The sequence below is a fragment of the Aquila chrysaetos genome, chromosome 6 (genome assembly GCF_900496995.4).
Source record: "Aquila chrysaetos chrysaetos chromosome 6, bAquChr1.4, whole genome shotgun sequence".
Lineage (NCBI taxonomy): Eukaryota > Metazoa > Chordata > Aves > Accipitriformes > Accipitridae > Aquila > Aquila chrysaetos.
Window position 1 is genome coordinate 26,326,950 of NC_044009.1, and position 25,093 is coordinate 26,352,042.

The following is a 25,093-nucleotide window of genomic DNA, read 5'->3' on the forward strand; positions in this document are numbered from 1 at the left end:
TTATCTTTTTCCTCCCAACACACACAACAGCATCTGATCCAAACAGCATCTATATTTCTGAACATCATACAGACAGTATTGAAGGACCCACTTTCAACTGCACAGCCGTAAGAATATAAAATAAAACCGCCTTTCATAAATTACACAGATAAAAATTTCTTTACAACTTACATTCTGAGACCATAATCTGGTTTGGAAGAAACTGGAGACATTACAAACCTCAAATGTGAATCTAAATGTATTTGTTTACATCACACAAATCTCAGAAGGGAATTGTAGTGCCTGATTCACCACCTTGTTATTCCAGTTTCATGCCAGACTCATGGAAATCAGTCTAGTTTCACTGGCATTAAACTAGAATATAACAGCGATGAATCAGGTCTGCAGCCTTACCACAGACCAGTCATGCAGTATTACAACAAGCACAAAAAATCATCCCTCTCTTAAGTATTTTATTTTCAACTTTCATTCTCTCTCCCTATGATACCTGTTAAATATAAATATAAACCAAATTCTAAATAAGTCCCATAAATCAAATATAGCTTCTCAAAATATACGTTGGAAGAGAATTCAAATTTAATTCTTTATTTTCTCCCTTCTTATTAATAAGGACTGAGTTGTTCTGTCTGCCTCCTTGGAGTTACACTGCTGCCTGACTCTATGGTCTTCAAGCTGCTGCCAGCTCTGTAAGGCTTTTTCTGATACTGTCCTGGCTTTGAATGACAGAACACAAAACAGGCTTCATGGAAAAACCTGTCATGAAAAAACCCTTCCATGCAGAAGTTTCTTTTCTTCATAGACAAGAGACCCTGCTCTGTAGCCCTGCTCCATGAGAAGGTCAGCTAAGCGAGGAGCGTGGAGCAGAACTTCCTGACATGAAGTCCCTCATCCATCATATGGGGACAATTACAGACTTGGCAGATCTTCCCAGGGAAAGTAATCAACCCAGGGAGAAATACACTTGAAGTAAACATTCTGTTTGGATAACTAATGTAAAGATTGACTTTAAATCACAACACAAACAATAGTAGGCTCGAAGTTGCTTTCTTCTAATTGCTTTCTAAGCGGCACAAACTCCTCTTTGGTGAAGGAAATGGAGATGGCTTTCAAAGAACAACTGACTAAATAAGAGGAACCAGGAAGAAGTAAGTAAAAGTCTTTTTCTTCTTTTGATCTCTCAGATGAGACATTTTCTGGACCCAATATAAATCTCTTACTAGATTACCAGGAATGACCCCGAGCTAAACTTTTCTTATAACTTGCAGGTCCCCAGTGTGGACTGATGGCATCAGAGCTGGGAGGAACCTCTGGTAAGAGCACAGGGTGTCCCTGTGCGCAGAAGCTCCAGGTCAGGGTCTATCTCTATTTTGCTTCAGAGCTCCCTTAAATTAACTCATTCCAAAAGAACACCATTTATTTAATAGCAAAGTACTTCTTTCCACTTCCAGCACAACAAAGTTAAGCCTAATCACAAATCTGCGCTGCCTGTTACACTCCGACCTCCTGCAAAGAGGAGTTCCGTCAGTGTCAGTGCCTGGCTCAGCTGGGCATTAAGGGGAGCTGAGCAGTGCTCCAGACAAAATGACTCCAGTACAGAAGTTCAACATATGGGGAGGGCTTCCCAGGGCAAATACTGTGGCAAATCTATGGTCTGCATCAGCAAAACAAATCAGGCAAAACAGAATTTTTGAGGGAAGTGAAAGACAGAAGATTATTTTACCGCTGACTTTATTAGGCCATAAGCAACAGGAAAGTTTGCCATTGACTTGACAGTCAAGATTTTATCCCAGATATATAGTATGAGTTTGGTAAAGAAAAAAAAAAAAAAAAGAAAAAAAGAGAAAAAAGGCAAACTACTTTCTTATTTAATTAACTAGTTCTAGAGTTAGTGCAACTGGGAAAGAACTTCAGCCATACATAAACTGGCTTCTTAGTCAAGAATTATCTAAACTAAGTAATGACAGTCACATTAATATTCACTGCATCTTTGAAAGACCCAGGTTAATTCATTCAACTAAGCAAAAATAAGTGAGACAAACAGAAGAAAATTGTTGTGATTGGTGATGTGAAAATTAAAATCCTTGGTCTATTGGGGAGGTTGATGGTAAACTCAAGTCTCAAAATGTGCAAAGTAAGGCTTAAAAGATATATGGTGATCTACATATGACTCTCTTTTATGCACATCTATGTAGGATGATTCAAATCTCTCTTTTAGATTGAAATATACATAAGAAAAGTTCCCTTATTCTTGAAGCAAATAAAATGTAAACCAGGGTGACACTGATTTTCTGATGTGAGCCAGAAGGGGAACCTGACAGCCAGCATTTCTGGGTGCCCCAGGTGTTGCTGGAGGCCCAAACTGAAAGACAAGAAGACCTTGGAAAAATAGACTTTCACAGAGATATGGAACAAGGTAAAGGACAAGGACTGGAAAATAGACCTAAAGCACAATGTGGTGTCTCAAAGTTTGTCCAACTGTGTAGTAGGAGAACTCACCGCATTGTAAGGTTACATCGACACAGGGTCTATTCTGACACAAAAGCAGCCGTCAATAAAGATTACATCTTTGCTGCACGGAGTAAGGGCAGTTTCCACACTCACAGCACAACCTCACCTGGCCTGAAACCTGACAGTGAAAGAAAAGACTCGCATGAAGGAAATAGGAGGGCACTGGAGACGAAGACAGCTTTTGAGAGGTTAGAGGAGGGCCGGAGCTGCTGAGTGACTGCCAGCAAATACTCAGAGAAACAGCTTCGAAGAGCAGAAACGTGCCTCTGAAATGAAGGTGCCCAAGAAAAGCATACTGCCAGACTACTAAACGTTTGCAAATACTGGCTACTGTTTTATCAAATGTTACCAAAGCACGTACGCAAAAACTTCCCAAACAGCTAGCAATTACTTTGTCCATTAACTCAGTCATAACAATGTATTAGTTTGCGAAAAGACTTAACATGTTCCTTAAGTATTTTCAAATACAGAAGGAAGCTAAGTACCTTGAGAAGACAGTTACCCAGAGTTGTGAATTCATCAGTAATACTGAATAGTATTAGTAATGTGTTACTTTCCAGCTGCTTGCTTTCTTTATGTTCAAATGACATATTGAAGAGGTTGAAGATCTAAACACAACTGAGGCAAAGATCATGAAGAAAAATCCATGGTTACCAGAAATATAATACTAGTCGATCCCCTGATATACATTTAAACCATTTCCTAATAGCTTCATATGCAGGAATCAATTGTGATGGAAAATGGCTCAGAATTGACCCACTGATTGCAATCTTTGTATCGGAGTTACAGCTGCAATAGCTATCACTGCGAGCAGTTCCCTTTTCAGTTGTGAGCTGTAGGAGTATTCTAGGCTCTAAAATAAAAACCAGCAGCAGCAGCCAAAACTGAAAAAGTAAAATGTTTCTTAGCATGCTATAGCTCATAAAGCCATTAAAAAACCCCTGTAGCTGAACAGTTGTGTATTGTACATTCTGGAAAGTGACATTTGCTAGGGGAGAAGAAAACAAATGCAAAACAATAAAACTCTTCCTTAGGCAGTGATTATTATTGCTGCCTTTGCAGTTTCCTTCCTTTTGGAATAATACCTCAAGGATTTCAGTAAGAATGTGTTGTAAAGCTAGTCCTGGCCAACTGCTCACAGCTTGCTTGTGGTTAGAATGCACATGCATAAAGATCCTCCCATACATGTATCATCCTATGCATGAATCAAATGAGCTACTAATAATAGTACTTCTTGGGGTTTACGATCCTTTTTACAAAAAGAAGATGCAAATACCAGTTTTGTGAATTCATTGTTTGGTTTTCTAAGCTTTCAAAGCATCAGCAAAACAAGGTTCCATAATCTCATTCTCACCATCAGCACAACTAGGTGGGATGGAAAAGACAGAGCAATCATTGTTAACTCAGACTAAGTCAGCTGTCATTTCCAAAGGCATTTTTCAGGATTTCTGCTAACCTCACTACATACTAGAGACAGAAAGGGCCCTGGGTTTTGTTTTATACATCTCCATCTGTACTGTCACAATCAGAAACATGTCGCTGAGATTCCTGTGGAATTAACTGTTCCACACCCTCCTACAGGATATGCTGTACACATTAAAGCCCAAGTCACACACTAGCGTCAGCATTTTAGGAGGCTTGAAAGCACATTTCTAAACAATTACAGCCCTGCTATCTACTTACTGTATTTCAAAAACAGACAGTAAAAACCCAATGTTGATCTGGATCAAAAATCTTGTGGATCACAATTCTTTAAAGGGAAAATTCTTTTTTCTCCCCTACTCCCCCAAATCACTTTTTAGTTCATCAGTACAATTTCACTTCAAAGAGAATAGGTTATAAAATAGCACTTAGTAATACAAACATGTTGCATTCAGACCAGCTGGGCTTGTAAGTTAAATTACTCCTTGATTCTGTAGCTGTCCTGCAGATCCTAATGTAACAGGAAGAAGGTCGAGCAAGTGCTGCAGCTATATGGTGGATGATCCAAGAGATGCTACTGTTTCAGGGCAGTCAAAGAAAGAGCAGGAAAGGTTCATCCAGATCTTCGTTGCTTTCTGCCACCGTCTGACAACAGCTGTGGCAGGGAACTTCAGAAAGACTTGAAGGGAATACTATCACCACAAGCCACTGAGTGGTGGAGGCTCAGTGCCAAAATGTTTAGGCTATGGCATGTCTAGGTACCAGGAGAAGCAGTACTGTAGGATGCATCAGAGCTTACTGCTTTTTTGAATTTTCTATCTGCCTTGCTCAAGCTCATTTTCTGCCTGGTGTGATTCTTCTCTGCTTGTCTCATCAGAACGAAGGATGTGGCCTCAGGTGAAAAACACAATGTTTAAAATGCACATTCGTCTACTTAGCACTGCTTACTCTATAAGTGCAATTTGGTTCCACAAGATGAATAATGCCAAGACATTAATATTCTGGGGTATTTCTGCATCCCAGGTATCCCAGGGAAGACATAAACAAAGAGTGAGCATGTAGCTGTGCTTCATTCTGCTACTATGATATTCTCTTGATCCTCCAGTAAAGCCATTTGAGAAAAATATTAGAAGTGATAATTTTAGATACAGACACATGAATAGAATTTTGAGGGGGAGAAGGGGAAAACAGAGCTCCTTTCAATACATATATAGTTTAATTCTACCCTAGGACTGTTATGGTTACTGTAAAAAGAGACTTGGCTGGTCCAGCTGATCTCATTTCCACCAGCTGGTGACACAGACAGCTCAGACTCACAGGAAAGCAAAGCTAAGATCTACACCTCCCTGCACACTCTCTGAATTTCTGCAGCCTTGTGTAGTTGGCAAAACCTTTCAGGACTGATAGCTTTGTTTTGCTTAGAGTATCTGCTAGCTTTTGGTCCAGATTCATTAAACTCCCACCTTCAGTCTATTTTGAAGTTTTAACTTCAGTTACTCCATATAAAGAGTTAAATTTTGTCTCTGAAAGCTCAATAAATGGGGCTATCTTGATTGATGCTTTAAGTGCAACCCCTTCCCAATATTCTGAACATAATGAGGTTACTGGATTCTCTCTCATCTGTCTGCATTATCTATTTATTCCACACACGTCACCATGGTAAATGAGTGCTGCATTAAGTACTAAATAGTAGAGGTCAGACAAACCCTGTGCTGTGTTTTTTTTCCCCTCAGCAAGGCTAAAACATTTATTAATGGATTTTAGTTTATTACCTGATTAAAAAAAAAAAAAAAGAAAAAAAACAGTATTATCACATTATTGAAGTATAATTTAAACATAATCTCAAAGCAAACTAATGTGACATTCTTATTCAAAACGTTTTGTCTTACAATGTTTAAATTGATTTAATTTCAAATAGCCTCTAAAATTTTTTACCGTTTAAAAAAAACCAAACAGAACATTTGCCACAAGCTAAACTGGACCTATTTTGATCCAAACTTTTTTTTTTTTAAATGCCACCAACCCCCCAAATTGTATACTCATGTAGCAATATTAGATATAGCTTAAGTACTTTGACTATAAGAAGTAGGTAATTACACCTAGGCATTTCATTTTTTTAAATAGAAAACTCACCATCTATTCGGAATTCTCACCAAAACAAACTGTATGAGGTATATAAGTATTTGGCACAGTGCAAATCTTTTAGAGTTCCTCTAGCAAAATATTAAGCTTTATGATTGCAATAGAGTTAGAATCTGCCCAGCTAACTTCTTCACCAGGTTAGATAGTTGCGCGTACTGCTGTTGTCTACCCATGGCACAGCTCCTTGTCATGTTAATACGCACGGAGGTGATAACAGAGGTAAACAGTTGAAAGCTTATCAGTCCTGACGCTGAATAATCAAGCATGTAACATGAAGCCGTATATATTAAAAATGATTTGCAAATAATCTCCTGGGGTGGCAGAAGGCTGTTTCTATGGTGCTTTTGTACAAGGAACGAGGAAAACGGATGAAGAGTACAAGGTTCAATTCTAAAAATACCTCCTTCACTTTCAGATAGTTCCACGGACGTTGACCCTTCCAACGCAAAACCAACAGGAGGCAGGGAGCAGGAGGCACAAGTAATGCCATGGTACACATTAGGGGCTTAGCTGCACTGATAAATAAAGAAGTACGTCGATTCACCTGTTGGGGATTTCAGGCTGGAATGACAGAAATGGGTTAATACAATTCCACCCACACTGGGAGCGAGTAAAACTTTTTTTTGGCTTCATGTCCTCTCAGCTGCACCACTTCTCTGATCTAGGCCAGAAATCTCTCAGCTGCACCACTTCTCTGATCTAGGCCAGAAATCTGAGTCCTGGTTGTGAATATCCAGCCTCTATTTCCAGTCTGCCAGGCTGGCTCTGGCCTTTCCACAGACCAGAGATTTTTCAGGCGGTGTTTGCATCCCGTGCTCCCCCGTCTCACAGAGGGAAGGCAGGCTCCAGTGAACGAAAGGGACTTGTTCTTGGTTTGACTAAATTTACTCAGTTCAGCCAACTAGACTGTAGTCAGGAGAAGCAACCAAGCTCATACGGGTTATGTGTCATGTAAAATGTATCTATGCAGTTGTTACTAAACACTGAAAATGAAAGAAACATGGATAAAAATAAACACAAAAAATTAAGTAAAATAAGTGACTTTTGACAGAACATGCACAACACCCTTTTGTTTTGACTTTCTCTGAGTAGTTTTCAGACCCTTCTCCTCGTTAAAGTGTTACTTACTGACTAAAGAGACAGTCTAGGCTCTACTTGGGCACCATATGAAATAGTATGTGTTTCCTTCTGTTTCACACTATGTGTTTTACACAAGGACTGAAACATTCCCAGGGAATGCTTTTAGTTTTGAACTAATATGTTCATGTGTTCTTAACCTCAAAGAATAGCAAAAATGCATCTGGCTGCTTCAGTGATAACCTTCAGTTTATGCACAGCAGTGCCCAGTGCATCCCAACCAACTCACGCCTAGTCCTCCGGCTTGCTGTCTTTAGTATACTGCAGGGAGCATGACAGCTCTTTTGGCAGGTGATAACAATGACATATAAAATCCTCACCCTCCCATGAAAATGCAGCATTCTCATGAAAGACGCTAAGGAAAACTTTTTTTTTTTTTTTTTTTTTTTAATTCATTGCTTCTGTTTGGAACCTGTGAGCTGTCACTTCTGGGCTGCATTAAAAAAAGCTCAAGCACAGTTTCCTGACTTTTTTCTTCTTTTATTTTTTTTAAGTCACTGAACTTTTCTTATTTTCATGGATGAGATCATGGAGTCTTTACTCACACTGCATATGTGTGAGGAACCTATTCTGTGGCTTGTCCCAGGGACTTCTGTGAGCTTGAACTGCAGATTAAATTCAAAGTAACCCAAATGAAAGAGCATCCACGCATACTGTATATAGATAAGAAAAAGGGATGTAGTTTGCCACTGAACATTTGCAGTCACACATCAGCCTGCAAACAGCAGGATATTTTCAAGCACAGATGTTTTAATCTCTGTTCTGGAATGCCTATCAGCTGTCAGGTCTTATGCAAAGTTTGTTTTATATATTTCATTGTTTCACTGTGTCAAATAGTCCTTCCCAGCAGAGGCTGAAAGAACACAAAGGTCCTCACTGCCCTGACCAACAATGCCTGATCTCTGAGCATCCTGGTGCCATTGGTAATGTACACTAAGCTGTACGGGTCCTGTGATGTGAGGGGACACAAAGCTTTTTCGTTGCTTATTGCCATACCTCCATGAACTCCTAGACTGAAATAAAAACAGACAGCACACTTAAATGGTATCCACATTTAGCATATAGAAAGGCCAACTAGGTTGACAAAAGAAAATACAGTTAATGACAGCTTTTATTAATGTACTGCTTTTCTGAATGCTTTATTACCACATTAGAAGCCTACATCTGCAATTGAAAACAGCTGCTATTTGGCTTACTTGCTTTCTATTTCCTGAATCAAAGCAAGCAGTTTGCCCTACCAGAATCTCAAGCTTTTGAAAAACGTATCAGTTTTCATGAACAGTGAGACCAAGAGTTCTCCACTGATTCAAGTTTCAGTGAGACTTTTGCCTAGGAACGTACAGCAGAACTGCTTGACAATGCCCAGAAACAGCTGCCTCCTACTTAGGCCTTTTTTGATCCCAGTTTACTTTGGTTTGGGAGAAAAAAAAAAAAAAAAAGTGACCATTAGATGCAAAACAAACACATTCGTTCACCTAGAAGCATAATCTAACAAATATTAGTCACAAACATTAATGTTGGGTGAGCATATCGCATTTATCCCCTCAAGGATGCGGTGCTGGTATAGTTTGCATCATCAGAAAAGCGCATCTATACAGGGTAATGAGATTTATTGTGCAGGGAAAGTCTGGGAGTGTCTAGAACCAATTTAGCATAAAAATCCTAATCTGTTTTGGATTGTCATGGGATTGCCACAGGTGTAAGGACAGTTTTTCCTCCCACCACCCGTCTGGCTGTGTTGTTTGCTACTGCACTAAACATCGAGGCTGCTCCTGAGGCATCTCAGCAGACCTCTGAGGAAGTGGCAGTAAGCTGAAAGGCGTGAATCTGTCTCTGGACAATGGAAAATCAGCTGGGAACAAGACAGAAAAACTGCTAATGCCCAAAGACAAGCTGCAAGCAAGTTTCTTGTCTGGAGACAGGTACAGCTTGCTTATCTTCAAGGTATGATTTCCAGCCTTCAGAAAACTCAGATGTACTGAGTTGTACTTGGAATATAGGTTTTATATTGCTTTTGCAGTGATAATCTACCCTTTCTGCCTTGAAATGAGATTTGCAAAATACAAAAAGGCAGCTCTGGAGAAGAGTTATCAAAACACATTGCTATGTTTTTCTTATTTCCAAACACCGAGTAACGTTTACATTACAAGCAAGGAAGCCAAAACAGGCAACTGAGCAGAAAGGAGAGTTGGAAATAGCAAACGCATAGCAAGTTCAGAAATGCAGGAGTTTATCCTAACGTTTACCCATATTCTAATGCTCCAAGAAGACTGAACACTTTGACACAAGTTGAAGAGCCTTTGCCAGCCAGACTGTTTGATGTTGCATTGGCTCTGTGACAAAGTCAGTCCATACAGGAACGCTGGCATTGTTTTCTGATCAAAGCAAGCCCTAATGGCATTAAACCTGAGTTGTGGTCTGACATGTTTTCCTCTCTCAACCATCACTTCTTTACATTGCCACCAGCTTTTTCTCGAGCCATCGCAGTATGATATTCTGCTAGTTTAAAGCATGGTCAGACTTTTATTTCAGATGATAAGAATTGATTTTCATATATATTCTGCTATGCTTGGTAAAGAGACAGGAGGTTGTGAGTACATTATGGCAGTGCAGAAAAGGCTGCTTTCAGTGTATGGTGATATTCAGTTTCTGTTGGCTCCAATGATATTGCAAGAGAAAGAGGAAGCAGGAGAGCTTTAGCAATTTTTGGATTAAGCCCTTGTGTAGCATAATAGTTAAATGTGTCTATAAAACTAAGCAGATGCTTATGTTCCTTTTCTAAAGGACAGACATGGTGCAACTGCAACTATAGCAGGATACAAGTGGGTTACCCCAGTACCCCATGTAGGCATCCTGCACAGGATGAGATGCTGCACATTTTTGTAGTTCTGTCCACTAATATTTGTCTTTGCTTCCACAGATAGTAAAAGGGTCTTACAATTTCAAATAAAAGTAAAACTGATTAGGTATTAGGAAACCAAACATCAGAAAATATGGCTCCATTGATGGCAACTGAAGAACAATAGGGTTAAGTACCTTCGTAACTTGAGTCTCAAATTGCTAGCTCTAACTTCTCTGCTCAGATGTGACATAACCCATCAAAGAGCACTTTACGGAGCACTTACAGAAAGAATTAAGGGTTTGTTCTTTGCTACATTGCTTCACAAGCTCATATTGTCCACTGCAATCACTGTTGCTGCTGCAATTCAAATTTCTCTTTTGTTGACTTTGATCGCAATTATATATGATGCCAACCAGAGTGAACATGAGAAAATGTGCCAGTCAATGATACTACAGGCTGGATATTAGCTCCTGCAGTCACATCTACCACCTGTCTTTAAATCATTTGGTGTGGTCTAACACTGTCTCCTTGGAAGCAAGGAAGCCAAGCAGAGTCTTCTTACAGTTTTTGAGTAGCTGTCATCCATTTAAAATGACATAGCCTTAGTAGATATTCCATCTTCACTTTATAGCACAATGGACCTGACCTAAATCAGTGAAGATAGATTCCTGTCAAAGCTGTAGTAGACATCGGGGATGGATGAGAAGACTTAGAAGAAAACAACTATTTTAGATCTTTGTACAGCACAACTCAAACTGAATTTATTATGAAGTTCTGAAATGTCCAAACACATTTTACTGCCTTCTGGTTTCCAGATGGGTCCGCATCCAGAACACCAGAATACCACAAAAATGCTGCTTTTTTCCTGCTTCAGTCAGAAGCAGCTGCAACAGAAGGCTATAGAAAAATCTGATTCTTAGCAAATGCCTGTCTCTGTTTTTCAAAATAAAAGAAGTTTAGGTAATTTGAGTAAACTTTTCAGGGGCATCCAAACATTTAGAATTGTATTAGGACACACATTTCAAACCCTTGGAAGCATATCCTTCACTAGCTGTTTGCTCCTAATGAGGGAATTGGAGTACTCCAGTGGGTAAAATTCAAGACACAGGATTCTGGTTTAGCCCAGCACTAACTTAATAGGTGGCTTTGACAGTATCACTTAAACTCTCTGCTGCTCATTTTCCCTGTTGACCTAGGGAACCACGCTTCTAAAGCACTTTGTTGGAGTCTCAAGTTAGCACCCTAACTATTATTATTATTTTATTGACTGCAACCATGTGCAGTGATGAATGTAACATTTTTTGAGACAAACTGTTATTCAGCTTCCCACTGAATTCTATTTAAAACCCAATAACCAACCAGAATTTTGGGGTTTAGTCAGCAAGGTGTAATCCAGCCTAGGATTAGCTGGCTCTGAAAGCTGAAGGTCTACAATGATTTCAGAAGCTGTACAGCACCTTGCAAGATCAAGACCATAAGACATTTTTTTATTAGTTCTACTTCCATTGTAAAGCTATTGTCTGCCTTTCCAATTTGGCTTTGCAGTCCTCGTATTCAGCAGGTTTACATAGCTACATGTGCATACCCTGTTCAAAACACTTGCCCACATCAAGCATACCATATGGAAATATGCATGCACATGCTCACACATAAACTGCAGGGTGAGGTGCAGGAAAATGAAGGTGTTTTTAAAGTTTTTATTTTTATCTGACTTTATAGAAAATGAAAAAACAAGACAAGGTTATAATTTAACAAAAGAATACCTTCATTGACATTTGTTCTCAGTATCTAGTAAGAGGGGATAATATCTAAATGAATAAATGTAAATAAGTGAAGAAGGTGAATACAAACTCTCGGGCTTATATGGAAGTTGACTGATAGTTGCAGCAATCCTGACTCATAATAAAAATGATTTATTTAAAGATTTATTATGAACATTGCAGGAAAGGAGATAACAGACATACACCACTTTGTTTACAGTAACATTTCCTGTAAATTAAGAAGAGTTCTTATTCTCTGTTTGGTTTTGATTTGGTACTGTACCAAGTATCTGTTTATAAACGGAAATATGACGGTACAAAGTGTACAAAGTGAATTGCAAAAGAGATTAACAGTCAAGGTGAATTTGCTTCAAATTAAGTCCTAGCAACACAGACACTGTAGGTCCCATTAAGGTAAGGAAAGTCAGTCTAAGGCAGATCTTTTGTGCACCATTACTGCACCTGAAATTCAGGCCAGAAAGCTACTCTCCAAACTGAGATTGGTGTTAGTCCAGCAGCAAATGCAGGGGTCACTCTCAGTGTCAGAAGAATATAACCTTAGCCGTATGCCATGCTTGAACCTCCCTAATCTGTGTGCTGTGCTGCAATGATCTCAACCCCAAGAGCAGGGCTCTCTAAATGCTTCTCTTTCTGCACATTTCTGGGGAACTTCAGCTACTGGTGATGTTAATCAGAACTGGAGACCATCAGCACAGCGCAGTAAGCGGAGATCCTAATAAAGCTAAGATGGTTTTATTTTACTGAGGTGCCAGTGCATACAGTAATGACCTTAGAGACACATCAGTGAGGAAAAAGCCTAACCTACTTTTAAAAAAAGATTTAGGTGATGAAGAGATAAGGCAGGAAAAAAAATGGTGCAGAGCACTACAAAAGAAAAGTTTGATATAAAGTAGGTAGTGTGTTTCAAATGGATTCTGTCTTGAGGACTTTTTCCTGTAATCCATTTTTGCTGAGCTTTTTTGCTCATAATACTCCCTAAACAGCTTATTAGTGAGTCTTTCTGAAGTCACATTTATGTGACAAAGTATGTTGCAACCTCAAATCATCCCATCCCACAGAAAATCTTCTGGGAGGAGTCTTGGATGAAGATAATGTATTCACAGTTGAAAAGGAATAATGAAAACAGGTATCACATCTTTCATCGGAAAAGTAGAAAACAACCTGTTTTGCAGAAGCAGTTCCCTCAGTTGAATTAGCCCTGGAGCCACCCTGGTATCTCTAGAGATCAGAGAACCAAGACTAGGACTTCATGGATCTCCAAAGTATCCACCCAGGGAAAGAAAATGTTTGTGGATGGAAGTGCTGGATCTGGGTCATATTAATTCTCCTTGTACATAGAACAAAAGATTTACATGGAGGATAAAATGCTGAAATTATTGACATTACCTGGAGGCTAGGAGTTACCTGTATTCATGGGGTTTACTCCAAACAGTTCTCAGATCCATTATTTGATATGTAGTGCTATGAAATTAATGCTGGATTTTAAAAATCATGTAGCTAATAAAACCAATTTGCAGACAATCCTGTGTATACAAGTTCAATGGTTTAGAAGGTATGTTGGCACTCACCCGGGGGCACGTGTTCATTCATGATGACAAGTGATGCTGGTGTAGGCCTTCTTTTCCTGATCTGTAACAGGCATAAACCAAGAAGAGTCATTAGGGTCCCTCAACAGCCTCACACACAAAGCAAAGCAAAGCAAAAAAATCCATCTGGTGTCCTCCTGAGTATAGACCAGGCAAAGTTAAAAAAGAAAATATTTAAAGAACAGCAGCACGTCACCGTCTTACTGACTGCTCGTCTGATCTAATGGTGATCAGGATCATGCTGTTGCTTGTACATGGAAGGCAAAGGCAGAGGGGAGAGCTTTAGGATTTGCAATCATCTTGAATAAGTTTTTGGACACTTATTGCTGACATATATCAGTCATATCTTAAAATATTGACATTTAGCTTTGCGTCAGGAAAAGAATTGCAGTAGTTTGTGAGCTTATATGTGCAAATACCGAGTACTGTCAGCTCTCACAAGTAATCATTAATATTAATATTTTGTAAGTGCACGTGAGAGTTGATATTGCATGTATGCCTTCCAATGAATTTATGATATTTCTAAACTGTAGCCAGAGGTGTTACTATTGTTCTTTAACTAAAGAAAAACAACACCTAAGACTTTCAAAAGAATATTTTCGAAGAACACTATGCAACAGATCTTTACACATCAATATATAATACTGGACTGTTTGCAATTCTTCTTATTCAGAGTTTATTTGGTTAGGTACTTCTGTTGCATTAACAGTGGTTGAACTACATGATATTGGACTACCCTCCTGTAATGCACACATTTGCATTAAAAGCTTTGTGTTGCTTCACTAAAGCTTCCAGGCTATTGATATTCTATTGAATTTAAGAGAGGGACCAAGATTATTTAACCTAGAAACCATTCTGACACAAACCCTCAATGTCAGTGCGTTTGTTCTTTTTTAGTTGCTGAGCCAACATCTGTATTTAGCTGGGTTCAAATTCTGCTTTCAGAGGTGTAAATGGAAATTACATCATCAGGTTTAATGGGTTTATTCCAGATTAGCATAACTGTAGCTGACAGCAGAATTTACTACTTTAATTTCATCACACACCCACAGTGAAACTGTATAGCACTTGGAATTAAACTCACAACATAAAAAGGGACTGCCTATAAATACTGGGCAGAATTTGGGCCACAGCGTTTCAAAAGCCATGGGAGTTCCAGGAAATCCTAATCCTATGGTTCCCACAGATTTCAGAAAAACATCGGAACACATCCTGCTTGAATTCATTGCAGGACTGTTCCATAAGGTATGGACATCTCACAGCTCAGAAGTACTTAGGGACAAAATCAAGACCCACAGCAATTCTCTCCTGCACCCTTCTAGTATTTCTTTGTTCAGTGGTCACTCACAACTCGTCATTTTCTGGCAAAGGTGGCTGCCTTTTAAGAGACACGACATCAGAATATTCAGGAAACCAGATACCTGTCCTAAAGGTGCAAATAATTTCATAGCTAATGGCACGGAACTGTCAAGGTTATAGTATTCCCCTGGTATCATCTAAAACTAGACTTACCAAAATAGAAGCAAACGTCGAGACGGACTTGCACAGAGAGAAATATACTGGGTCACCTAATTACAATTTATCCAAGCTTTTCTCGTAAGATTCCCTGTGTCCTTCTTTATGTGCAACTACGTGTATCCGTACACAATAATATCTTTTCCTCCTTAGACGTCTGTATTGCTATATGTATTATACGTGTGTGTATGTTTTGGGACTGAGTCAAAACCGAAAATAGCGCACACATAATTCCAATGCGGTCATAAGTCAGGCATATTTCTACTCATCCATAATTTTCAAATATGTAAAACACTGTAACAATGACATAAAGAAGACTGTATAAAAATCATGAGAAATACAAGAGGTAACTGAAGTGATAACTGTTGTGCAAAACATAACTCGTATTTTCTCATGTTAAAACGAATGGTAAATAAGCTGTCTTCTGCGCAATATTTCCATTAGGTACCTATTATCAGCTTCATGTTTCACTTTATGTACAAATAATATACTTTAGTTGATTTGTTGACAACGTGTATTCATGTGAAGTGTGTATATTAGGGTACAAGTCCAGTTATAGAAAAGGCACAACAAATACATACTGAATAAACCTACCCCAGGTAAAGAAGCCTTATTCTGGCTAGAGGACATTATCCTCCTCCCTGTTTAGGTATATCCAGACATCGCTATAACCTCCAGAGCATTTAATCTATAGTTACACTAATATAAGTTAGAAAAGTGTTCAGGCCACAAGTATTACCTGTTCTCACCCCACATCTTGCCCCCCATTCCCACCCCATACCCTCGAAACAGCAAAAGAAACTCTTCTTCCTTACCTGCTCAGCTGCCTCGGGATCTATTTGACTCTGAAACAGTGGCACGGCAAACTGTATTTTTTTAGGGCTGTTGGGCTCCATCGCGTTGCTGAGGTGAGTCAGATGGAAGAAGAGCCTGGAGCTTGAGACTCGGTCTGTGCCTCTCCCCGAGCGCCCTCCCCACCGCCAGGCTGAGTGCTCCTCAGTAACAGCTGTAACTCCCGACTTAGCACGGGAATCTGCGTGAGCCGAGCAACTCCCTTATTCCACATCCATGGAGATGCCGCTGGCTTGGCTATTTTCTTTTTTTCCCCCCTCTCCCCTCTCTTCTGCAGTCCTTCAGATCCTCTCAGCACAAAGCTGAAAGGAACAATAAGCTAATTGTGTACCAGTTCACTTCTACATATGCCAAGCATTCACTCAGAAGCTAATTGAAAATGCAATACTAGCATTGCATGGCCTGGAGCCCTGGGATTTGAAAAAGAGGATCTCTCCACCGTACATTACTAACTGGCTGCTCAGAAGTGCAATGCAAGCTCCCTCTGAGTATTGCTGATGGGCTCTTAATTATTGATGAACACAAATCAGGAAGTTTTCAGATTTTGGGGGTGGAGGTTGCAGGAGGGGTGGATGCAATAATTCTATCTCTGTTACAGGGTGCCAGAACCGCTCTCCTCTTCTCACGTATCAAACGATTGCCTTTGCTCTTTCAAATCCTTTTCTAAACCTCTTCCAGGAAGATTTTTGATGATGATGCTACACGGATGCCTACAGTTTCATGAACCTTATCGGCTGTGCTAAGTGAGTTTGTGCCTTAGGCTGGGTTTGCAGATTTAGACTGCAATTTCTTCTGGTGGGCTCCATCTCACGTGACTTCAGATACTGAGAACATCCACACTTAAGCCAGCTATCTGGGCTCCCTCGTGCTAGACACATCAAAGGGCACTTCACCCGTTCTAGTTAAGTGGAATATAGTGTTTACTGGAGATGAGATTTTCTCTCCATTAACCCTAGAGAAAGTAGATGACTCAGACTAGTTACCTCACTTTCAGATGGCTAAAATTTAGAGGGCCAAATCCTACTTTGGGGTACAAAATCTGTGCCTTCTTTCAAGACCAGGAAAAGAATTTGGTCAATCATACCAATAGTACTCTTTGGTGAATACAATTGATTTTCACTCTTTATTTCACCTTAATTCAAAAGAAGTGTATGAAAAGGTACACAGTGACCACTGACTTAACCTACCTCTTTGCTTAGAGCACCTGACCACCGCTGCCAAGCAGCACAGCAGAGCTCCTGCGACAAAGGTGTGCTTGATGCCAAACCTGCATCCTTGGCCGGAAAATGCCGTAGAGCCAGGTCAAAGGGCTATGCTGAAAGCTTCAGTCTAAGCCGGAGAGCATCAGGCCAATCTCCTGTTACACACTGCTGCCAACTGGGAAGAAAGAGAAAATGGGGTAGAGCAGGAAAACCCAGACTGGCCCAGCCCAGCACAGAATCTGCTTGACCTGGGATGAAGCTACCTGCAGAGAGAAAGTGCATTTTGGTCAGGTTTTCGGAGGGCCTGTCAACTCTCTCAACAGGGAAAGGAAACAAAACCAGCCAGACCAAAGAGCAAACGGACGAAACTCACAGGGAGGAGTAACAACTTGGGTCTGCCTCTGACAGACTGCAGTAAGGAAACAGCGAAGCAGCTGAGTTCGGAGCTGAGGCTGGACATCACCAAAACTCAAAGGAATTTGAAAATGCGCTTCTTGTTCAGGCCACTGAAAGCACTAAGGTTTTTCACAGTTCATCACAGGCTTATTCAGAGTCACTGAGTATTTTCCCACCTGTGCCAGTGGAGGAGGCGGGGAAGGAGTGGGGATCATGGTTAAGAGCAATGCACGGGCTGTACACAGCAGAATAAGCCAGCAAGTCAGGGATGGCACATTTGTTTGGCTTTGATTTATACAAATGAAAACTGTTAACACATTATCGGAATACCAGGGTATTTCTGAACAGAGGCAAGCACACTAGCTAGTTGGTTTATGAAGACTCGATCAAAAATTACTCTCAGTGAGGGCTGAAATTTCCCTCTTTGTCCAAATCAAAACTACTGTGTGCTAGTCGTTTCCAGATGACGACTAGTAGCTGGCAATTTTCCTGTTAGATTTATTGTGATAGTTTAGGTGGCATTAACTTAGAATTGTAGAACCACGGAAGAGTCCCACTTGGAGGGGACATCTGGAGACACCTGGTCCCACCTGCTGCTCGAAGCAGGGCCTGAGATCAGGTTATCCTGGGCCCTCTCAGGCTGAGTCCTGAATATTTTCAGTGCTAAGGTGAAATGCTCAGTTTCATCTGTGTGTCTACAATAAATGAAAGAGACACACAGAATAGTGATGTTCAGTGTTTCATGTGATCATTTTTAAGCCTTCACTATTCCTACAAAGATGAATCATGATTTGCTTTATAGACTTCCACAGACAATTAGAGCCAGAGTGCGACTGCAGCAGTTCTGCTGGTACAACTAAGAGTCTAAGACACTAAAGTAAGAGAGGCACACGCCACTTTCACTAAGGATAATTAAAGACCTGTTTTCAGGACAGTCTAATTATCCAATTTCACAAGTCCTTCATGAACAGACGTGCCATTAACTTCAATGACAGCTTCAGACATAGCAGATATACACAGAGATACACCCACGGGCAGAACATACACAGGGATCTGAAGTTGTGGCTTTTCTCTGATAAATTTTTGTATTTTAAAGAAAATAATTTTTGTTTTCTCAGTCCCAGATAACATGGGAAAAATGTTTTCCAGCTGCTTTGCTATTACATATATTAATAAATAATATATTTTAAATATTGGGTTTCTCTATGAAAAAACTTTGCCATAAAATATCTATTATAGCTGTCTATGAAACTTCATTTATTAATTTATGCTACAATTACACTGTATGTTACTGTATTACAGGAGCTATAATTCTCATTACAAAGGCTTACAATTTCTTATGTTAGTGACTAAGTTGAAAGATCACATTCAGATAGTGAAAAAATATTAAAACATTAAATGCTCAAAGGATTATAGAGGTGTGTTTCAGCTCTAGATTGCTGGACATTGGTGCATAAAGGAATCATGTCTCAAAGTCATTGCTAGCAATAATATCTGAGAAAAAAGCTCAACAATCATACGAAGAAACAAACCAACAAAACCACTTCTTGGCATGTTCAGAAGGGAGCCAGACAACAGGACAGGACACGACACAAGGACAAATCCTTAATGGGGTTGCTGCACTTCGGAGAGAGGCCCACTGATGATGGGATGTGGAGATGTTTGCCTCTGCAGCTCTCCTCTCTGTACTTATTTGGAGCTGGCTGCCCAGCAATCTTCACATGCACCATAACAATGAAAGTATTTTTAAAATAGTATGAGAGGCATATTTCAGAGCGCACTCAGATATAGCATTTCAGGATTACTACATCAGCTCACTCTTACACCTAATTTGCAGCACTAGATGTCTCCAGGCAAAGTGTGCTTGCATTTTCTATAGACTGCATCACAGTCTGGAGAAGAGCTGAAATGCATTTAAGTACTGCCAAATCCTTTTAGCTCATCTTCTGTTTTTAGTGCACTCCCCACAATGTTTCAAATTCCTTCATGATTCAGCTAAAACTATCATGGAAGAAAAAATAATGATAGCTAAGATCTTTCCTTCCTATGTCATTCACTACGTTCTGGTATGAAGCACTGCCTTTTAATATATCCTACTGTAGTGACGAGCTATCAGAGTACTCACGGCACAATTCCTGCTTGAGATATTTTTCCTATTGTGTTAGGAGACGTTTATATTTTTTTCCCAGCCAAAGACAAGGCTGCTGGGAAGGGAATTCAAGAGTCTCTGTCCTGCACTCTCCTTACACAATTTCTGTTGTGGCTGTTATCTGCTTCAGCTTCTCTGCTGTAGTCAGGGACTACTGCAGCGTCAGCCTGGAGGAAAGGAGAGAGCTGGAGCTCGTAAAGCCAACCTACTTAAGGCTTTGGCTCCTAATTTCACCAGTGCAGATGCAGGGAAGCACTCAGTTACAGTTCTCTGATCCACCAGGCTGCCTTTGCAGACTGAGGACTCAGCTTGGAAGTGGCACTTCTTCCAGCATTTCCCTTAAGACATAACCTTAATCTCCATTGTAGCCACTGATATGCGAAAGCCTTTGTAAAGATGTGTTGATCCGTGCTTTCCTTGGACTCTCCGTCTGAGACCTCTCCTCACGCCAGCTTCTCCTCAGCGCGCTGCCGGGCAGCCCCAGCGGCATTGGGGGAAGAAACGCTGCAGAGCACGTTGCTTCCCGGCTGCTGCTCACCAGCTTTCTGCTACAGCCGGAGGGGACTTTAGCGTGCCCCTTCCTTCTGCCCTTTCCTAATAAACGGACAAACAGTTTTTTCACTGCCTTCTGTACAGACGCATCAGTTTCACAGCTTTTGGTGTTGGTCATGGGCAAAAGGGAGGCAGAAAGCGTGAATGCTGGACATGGTCTTTTCTGTGCTCACCATACCTGCTCATGGACAGGTTTTCATCTTGGGGCTCTACACCAGGCATTGCTCATAGGTGCTAAAATCAGATGCAAACCTTCCAAGAATAAACAATGATGTATTCCAAACAACCTGAAAGTTTCCTTTCAAAATAGCTAAATACAGGTGTTGCAATCAGGGTGGCTCCCACTCAACCGCTGGAAGCACAGTCTGCTATTTATATACAGAAAATGTGAAGAATTAAAATCTGAAAGGGTGGGGGAACGTAGAGCAGATCACATCTGTCTCTGCTGCAGGCAGGTCAAGAAGAACAGAAAGTCTTGTTGAGCAGCGCCAGAGTCGGTGGGACATTCAGTGAGAGCTGTTGGTCTAGTAACAGCCTAACCCAAATTCCCATTGCCAGTACTCGTCCACTGAACACCAAGCTTGCACGTGCTTACATACCAACTACATACAAGGTTTCATAAAGCCTAGATAAGTAAAAAATAAAACTACTTCTCTTTATACGATCTCTTTAGTTGAGATAATAATTTCTTAGCAGTATAATTTTAATCATAATCAGTTTAAAGTTACTTTTATCTGAGGACATAAGAACCGATACTGTCTATTCAAGTCTTCCTCTGGGACTCGCAGCTCTCCAGATTATCAAGTAATGTACAGACATTTAGTGGTAGGTGCTGTCCACTACTGTCCATAGAATACGCACATCCAAAACATAGGAAATTAGTTGGATTAATGGGACATAACCTGATTAGACAGTCAAAAGGTTCATGTCTAATATGGACTATAGTTCAATAGTGCAGAAACCAATATTCTGGTACCAGTTTTAGGGAGGTATGTCAGCAGGAAGTCATGCTAGAATTTGCTTCCTTACCAAGAAGAGGGTAAATTGAATATATTTTTCAATAAACAGAACTACTGTTAGCAGTTTACTTAGACTTTTGAATGAAATTATATTATTTCCATATTAAATTTTTAATGCAAAAATTGACTGACTATACCATTGAATTAAACAATTGAAATATAACATTTAGTTTCTACTGTACATTTTTTTTAAAACAAAAGTTAAAATACAGAACACAGAGAAGCTTAACAAGGAACGAACTTCTACAGTTTCAGAGTCTGAGTTAGAAAACTCAGTGTACAAACACACGCTACCGGGCTAAAAATGGAAACTCATCGACTAGGCTATAAAAGCTCAGTATGCCAAATTCACAACATGTTTTTAAAATTCTGATTTTTGAGTTTGAGACTCCTTAGATGTCCCTTCTCTCTTGCTTCCTCCTCCACCTCAGAGGATAGGCTAGACCGAGAGAAGTCACAGCGATCCTCAGGGTGGTGTCTGCAGCATCCACAAAGGAGGAACCAAGCCGGCCAGCCCTGTGCAGCTGGTGCACCTGGAGGTGGTATCTAGGGTTTGGTGACCTGGAGAAGGTGGCTGGCGCACGATTATTTGCTATTTCTTATACAAGTGTTGGGAGCAGCAGGAACGGGGCTGCTCTGTGAGTAGGGACAAGCCAGGAGCCGAGGGCTACCCCAGTTCGGGCCATGCCCTCTCTGCGGCCCCACAGGGCCTGAAGGCAGCAGCAGAGCTAGAAGGTATCACGTGAAATTATCCAGGGATTGGTGTAAACAAAAAACCTTCTCCATGCAGACTGTGCTTAAATTGCAGAACTCATCACCACAGAATGTTGTGGACATCAAAACTTTACACGAGCTAGAAAAGCCGTTAGATACATTCATGGAAAAGACATCCATCAAGGATACCAGTGATGGCCGGGAAATCCCAGAGCCACTGCCTGCTGAGAGCAAAAGGGCAGAGATGCTCCCCCCAGGCTACACTCTTCCCAAAGAGTAGCATTTGCTGTTGGCCACTGTGGGGGTGAAGATACTGAAGGGGCTGGACTTTTGGTTTCATCAGCTGTGGCTGCTCTTATGTTACTAACTGCAACAAAACCCTAAGCGTTTTATGAGCCTGCACTGCTATGTTCCTTGTTCTTAAGAATAATCAATCCCTTTGCTAAGTTTTTTTCCAGCACTTGTGCCGGTGAAAAAATATGCCTAGATGTAAATTTTCCTGCACCACCCCCAATTATAACAATACCTAATTTATTAAGTACATACTTAAAACCTGCACTGTTCAATCTTTAGTAGGGAACATTGCCCTTCAGAATCACTTCGCCTGTCTTTATGATACTTTTAGAACAAAATCGAAACCTAAAGCTGAACACACAAAACTAAAGAGAAATATTTTTGCAGATGTTTTCTTAAAAAATTGACTCTAAAACTCCCTAATATGTTGTAGCAAATAACTGATGGAAAACAGGACTACTTTAGAAAATTAAAAACACGAGAAACTCTACATTATTATACAAAGAGTCACAAAGTTAGAAATACCTGTAAAAGCAGGTATCTGTACCAAAGATTTCACGGTAAGCAGAACAGCTACTCATTCACTGAGGCAATTCTTGCTTTTCATTGTGCTGCCTTCTCATTGCTACCATTTGATTACTTAAACGTTGTCCAGGCTTTCTCCTTTTATCCTGTCAAAGAAAGAGAAAGATGTTTCTGTATATAATATTCACCATCACTCAGCAAGCATCTATGCAGAATTGCCTGATATATAAGCTATATGGAATTATCAAGTGGTTTTGTTTCTTTTTCTTTTTTTTTAATTTGTCTTGTCTTTTATTGTTACAACTTTTATTATAACAATAATATTCTATGGCATGAATATGAAGGATTACCATCACATCTAAAATCACATACAAAATATCAAAGTAAATTTGCATTATGCCAAGTTAATGAGTTTCTTGTTTTTCCTGAAAATCGAATCGTGTATTATTTTGACATTATTATGTTAATTCAGAAGAAAGCGTTGCATTGGACTGAAGCCATCTAACCAGCAGTTATTCTACTTTATGACATCATCCAAGTTTCAGAGTTTCGGGTTTGTTCCCTGTTGAAAGAAACCTTCCAAAAGAGAAATTTTCCAGTAGTTTATGCATGATTTTGTTTTACACTGCTAGTCATGGCTTGAATTACTCCAGTTTCCCAATTGGGCTCTTGTTCCCTCTCCCTAATCAGTATCTTCCTGTGGCCAGTTTCATTGAAATAGATTCATCTGTGGTATAACTGAATTAAAATGTTCTGACCTATGCTGTATTTTGCTCAGCAGTACACAAAATCCAAAGGCAGCACAAACGCTGCCCCTCGAGACTCTGTAGAGCAGTACTGGTGAGTACTGGTGGTTGAACTCTATCAGTAAGGCTTTAAATTCTCACTTTAAGAGAGACAGCAATCAGAGCAAACCGGTCCTTAGGAAATGCATGGTTTGGGGCATCTTGGGCATCACTTGCCATCTAAAAGCAGGCTGCCAAGGGCTTGCAGACCACGCAATTTTAGAGAAAGCAGAAGATGCGGGGCAGCCCTCCCTCTATGAAGGTCATGGTCAGCAAAAGTGCCTGAGAGATCTTCAAGAGCCCAGCAGTTCTTTCAGTAGGGGCAGGGCCACTTTGAGTCCTCTCTCCAAAGTGTTGCAGAAACTACCAGCAGCAGGAGCCTCTCCTCCTGCGTACTCACCCCCGGCCACATAGCTGGGTCCGTGGCCATCCTCGGTCCTTTCCTTTTCAGGTCTCACACACATGGTGCTGTGGCCGAGCGGCAGCAGCACCTCACGGGCATTGCAGCACTAACCCAAGCAGTGCAGGGGGCTGCTCCTGCCTCTCCAGCTATTGCCTCCAGCTGCTGAATGCTGAGATGTCTCCGTATCACAGCATAGGTCGTTTCTGTAGCTTTTCACTGCAACAATGGGGGCTAGAAACATGCTTTTACTCACCTTAAAAAAAAAAAAAAAAAAAAAAAAACACCCTCTGAGTACTAGGCCCCCAAACCTCTGCCTGATTTGATTTGTGCCATAGGCACGTATTGCTCTGCAGCAGGCTAAAGACAAGTCTATTTTGCTACCAACAGGGGTGTAGCTGTTCTGTACCCACAGAAAACAGCTAGCTCTTCGGGTTTCCAAAATACAGCCCTTGGCTTTATATTCCTGCAGCCAGCTGGCAGGCACAAAGACCACTATCACAGTGAAGTTTAGAAAAGCATCCAAAATATCTCCGGCATTACTGCTGGCTTTATTCACAGCAAATTTGATTGGCCAATATTTATCAGCCACTAATAAAACTTTTAATCTGCAAAGAATTCATATCAAATTGCAGGCTGGCAGAAAAAAAGACAACAGTAGTTTGTAAGGAAAGTAGCAGTTGCAATCATTAAACAAAAGAAAAACCGTCCACGCTCAGAAAATCATTACAGCTGAATTGACATTACTAAAGGGCAAGCCACCCAGGTTAGGAGTATGTCCAATAATAATGATGGCTGTTCCTAAAGCACAAGCAGAAATGTCAACAGAGGTTGACACCGGTTCAGCTTAACTTATATAACACCAGTGCACTACCATTTATTTTTTTTTTTAAAACAGAAGTTTATAGACATTCCTGTATCTACATAAATGTCACTCAGAAAATACTAGCTAGAAGTATCTTTAAGCATGGCAAAAATCTGTTACCAGGATTATGGAAAAATAGGTGCTTGTAAATTCATTAGTTTCAGTACAGTTTTTAGAAATGTCATTTTTTAAATGTCTTTATTTTAAATTATGCCAGAACTTCACAAATCTGCCTTCCACCAGCTGGATGAAAAATTGGCACTATTTTTCATTTCTCGGGATATATTAAACACCAGACTCTGCGTTGCTGAGATCAAATGTTCTTACAAGCTACAAGCTGAAGCGCCCCAGACAATCCGCGATGTTACCTACAAGTGATTTTTCTTGCCCGCGCGGCGAGGAGCCAG

At 40.3% G+C, this 25,093-nt stretch overlaps 1 protein-coding gene across 3 annotated transcripts in view; it reads right to left on the reverse strand.

Annotated features, from left to right (window-relative positions):
• PPP1R1C (protein phosphatase 1 regulatory inhibitor subunit 1C) overlaps window positions 1-24,405 on the reverse strand; it is a 65,075-nt gene extending 40,670 nt beyond the window's left edge. Inside the window, exons 1-4 of one of the 3 annotated variants that reach the window (XM_041124540.1) lie at window positions 23,822-24,405; window positions 22,697-22,782; window positions 15,749-15,966; window positions 13,401-13,461 (exon numbers count right to left, since the gene is read on the reverse strand). In XM_041124540.1, the coding sequence (XP_040980474.1) occupies window positions 13,401-13,461; window positions 15,749-15,966; window positions 22,697-22,718 (301 nt within the window). In that variant the 5' untranslated portion in view covers window positions 22,719-22,782; window positions 23,822-24,405. Of the gene's footprint in view, window positions 1-13,400; window positions 13,462-15,748; window positions 15,997-22,696; window positions 22,783-23,821 lie in introns of those variants that run through there. The other 2 variants (XM_041124539.1, XM_030016847.1) reach the window with 2 other exon arrangements.
• Between the last annotated feature and the right edge of the window lie 688 nt (window positions 24,406-25,093).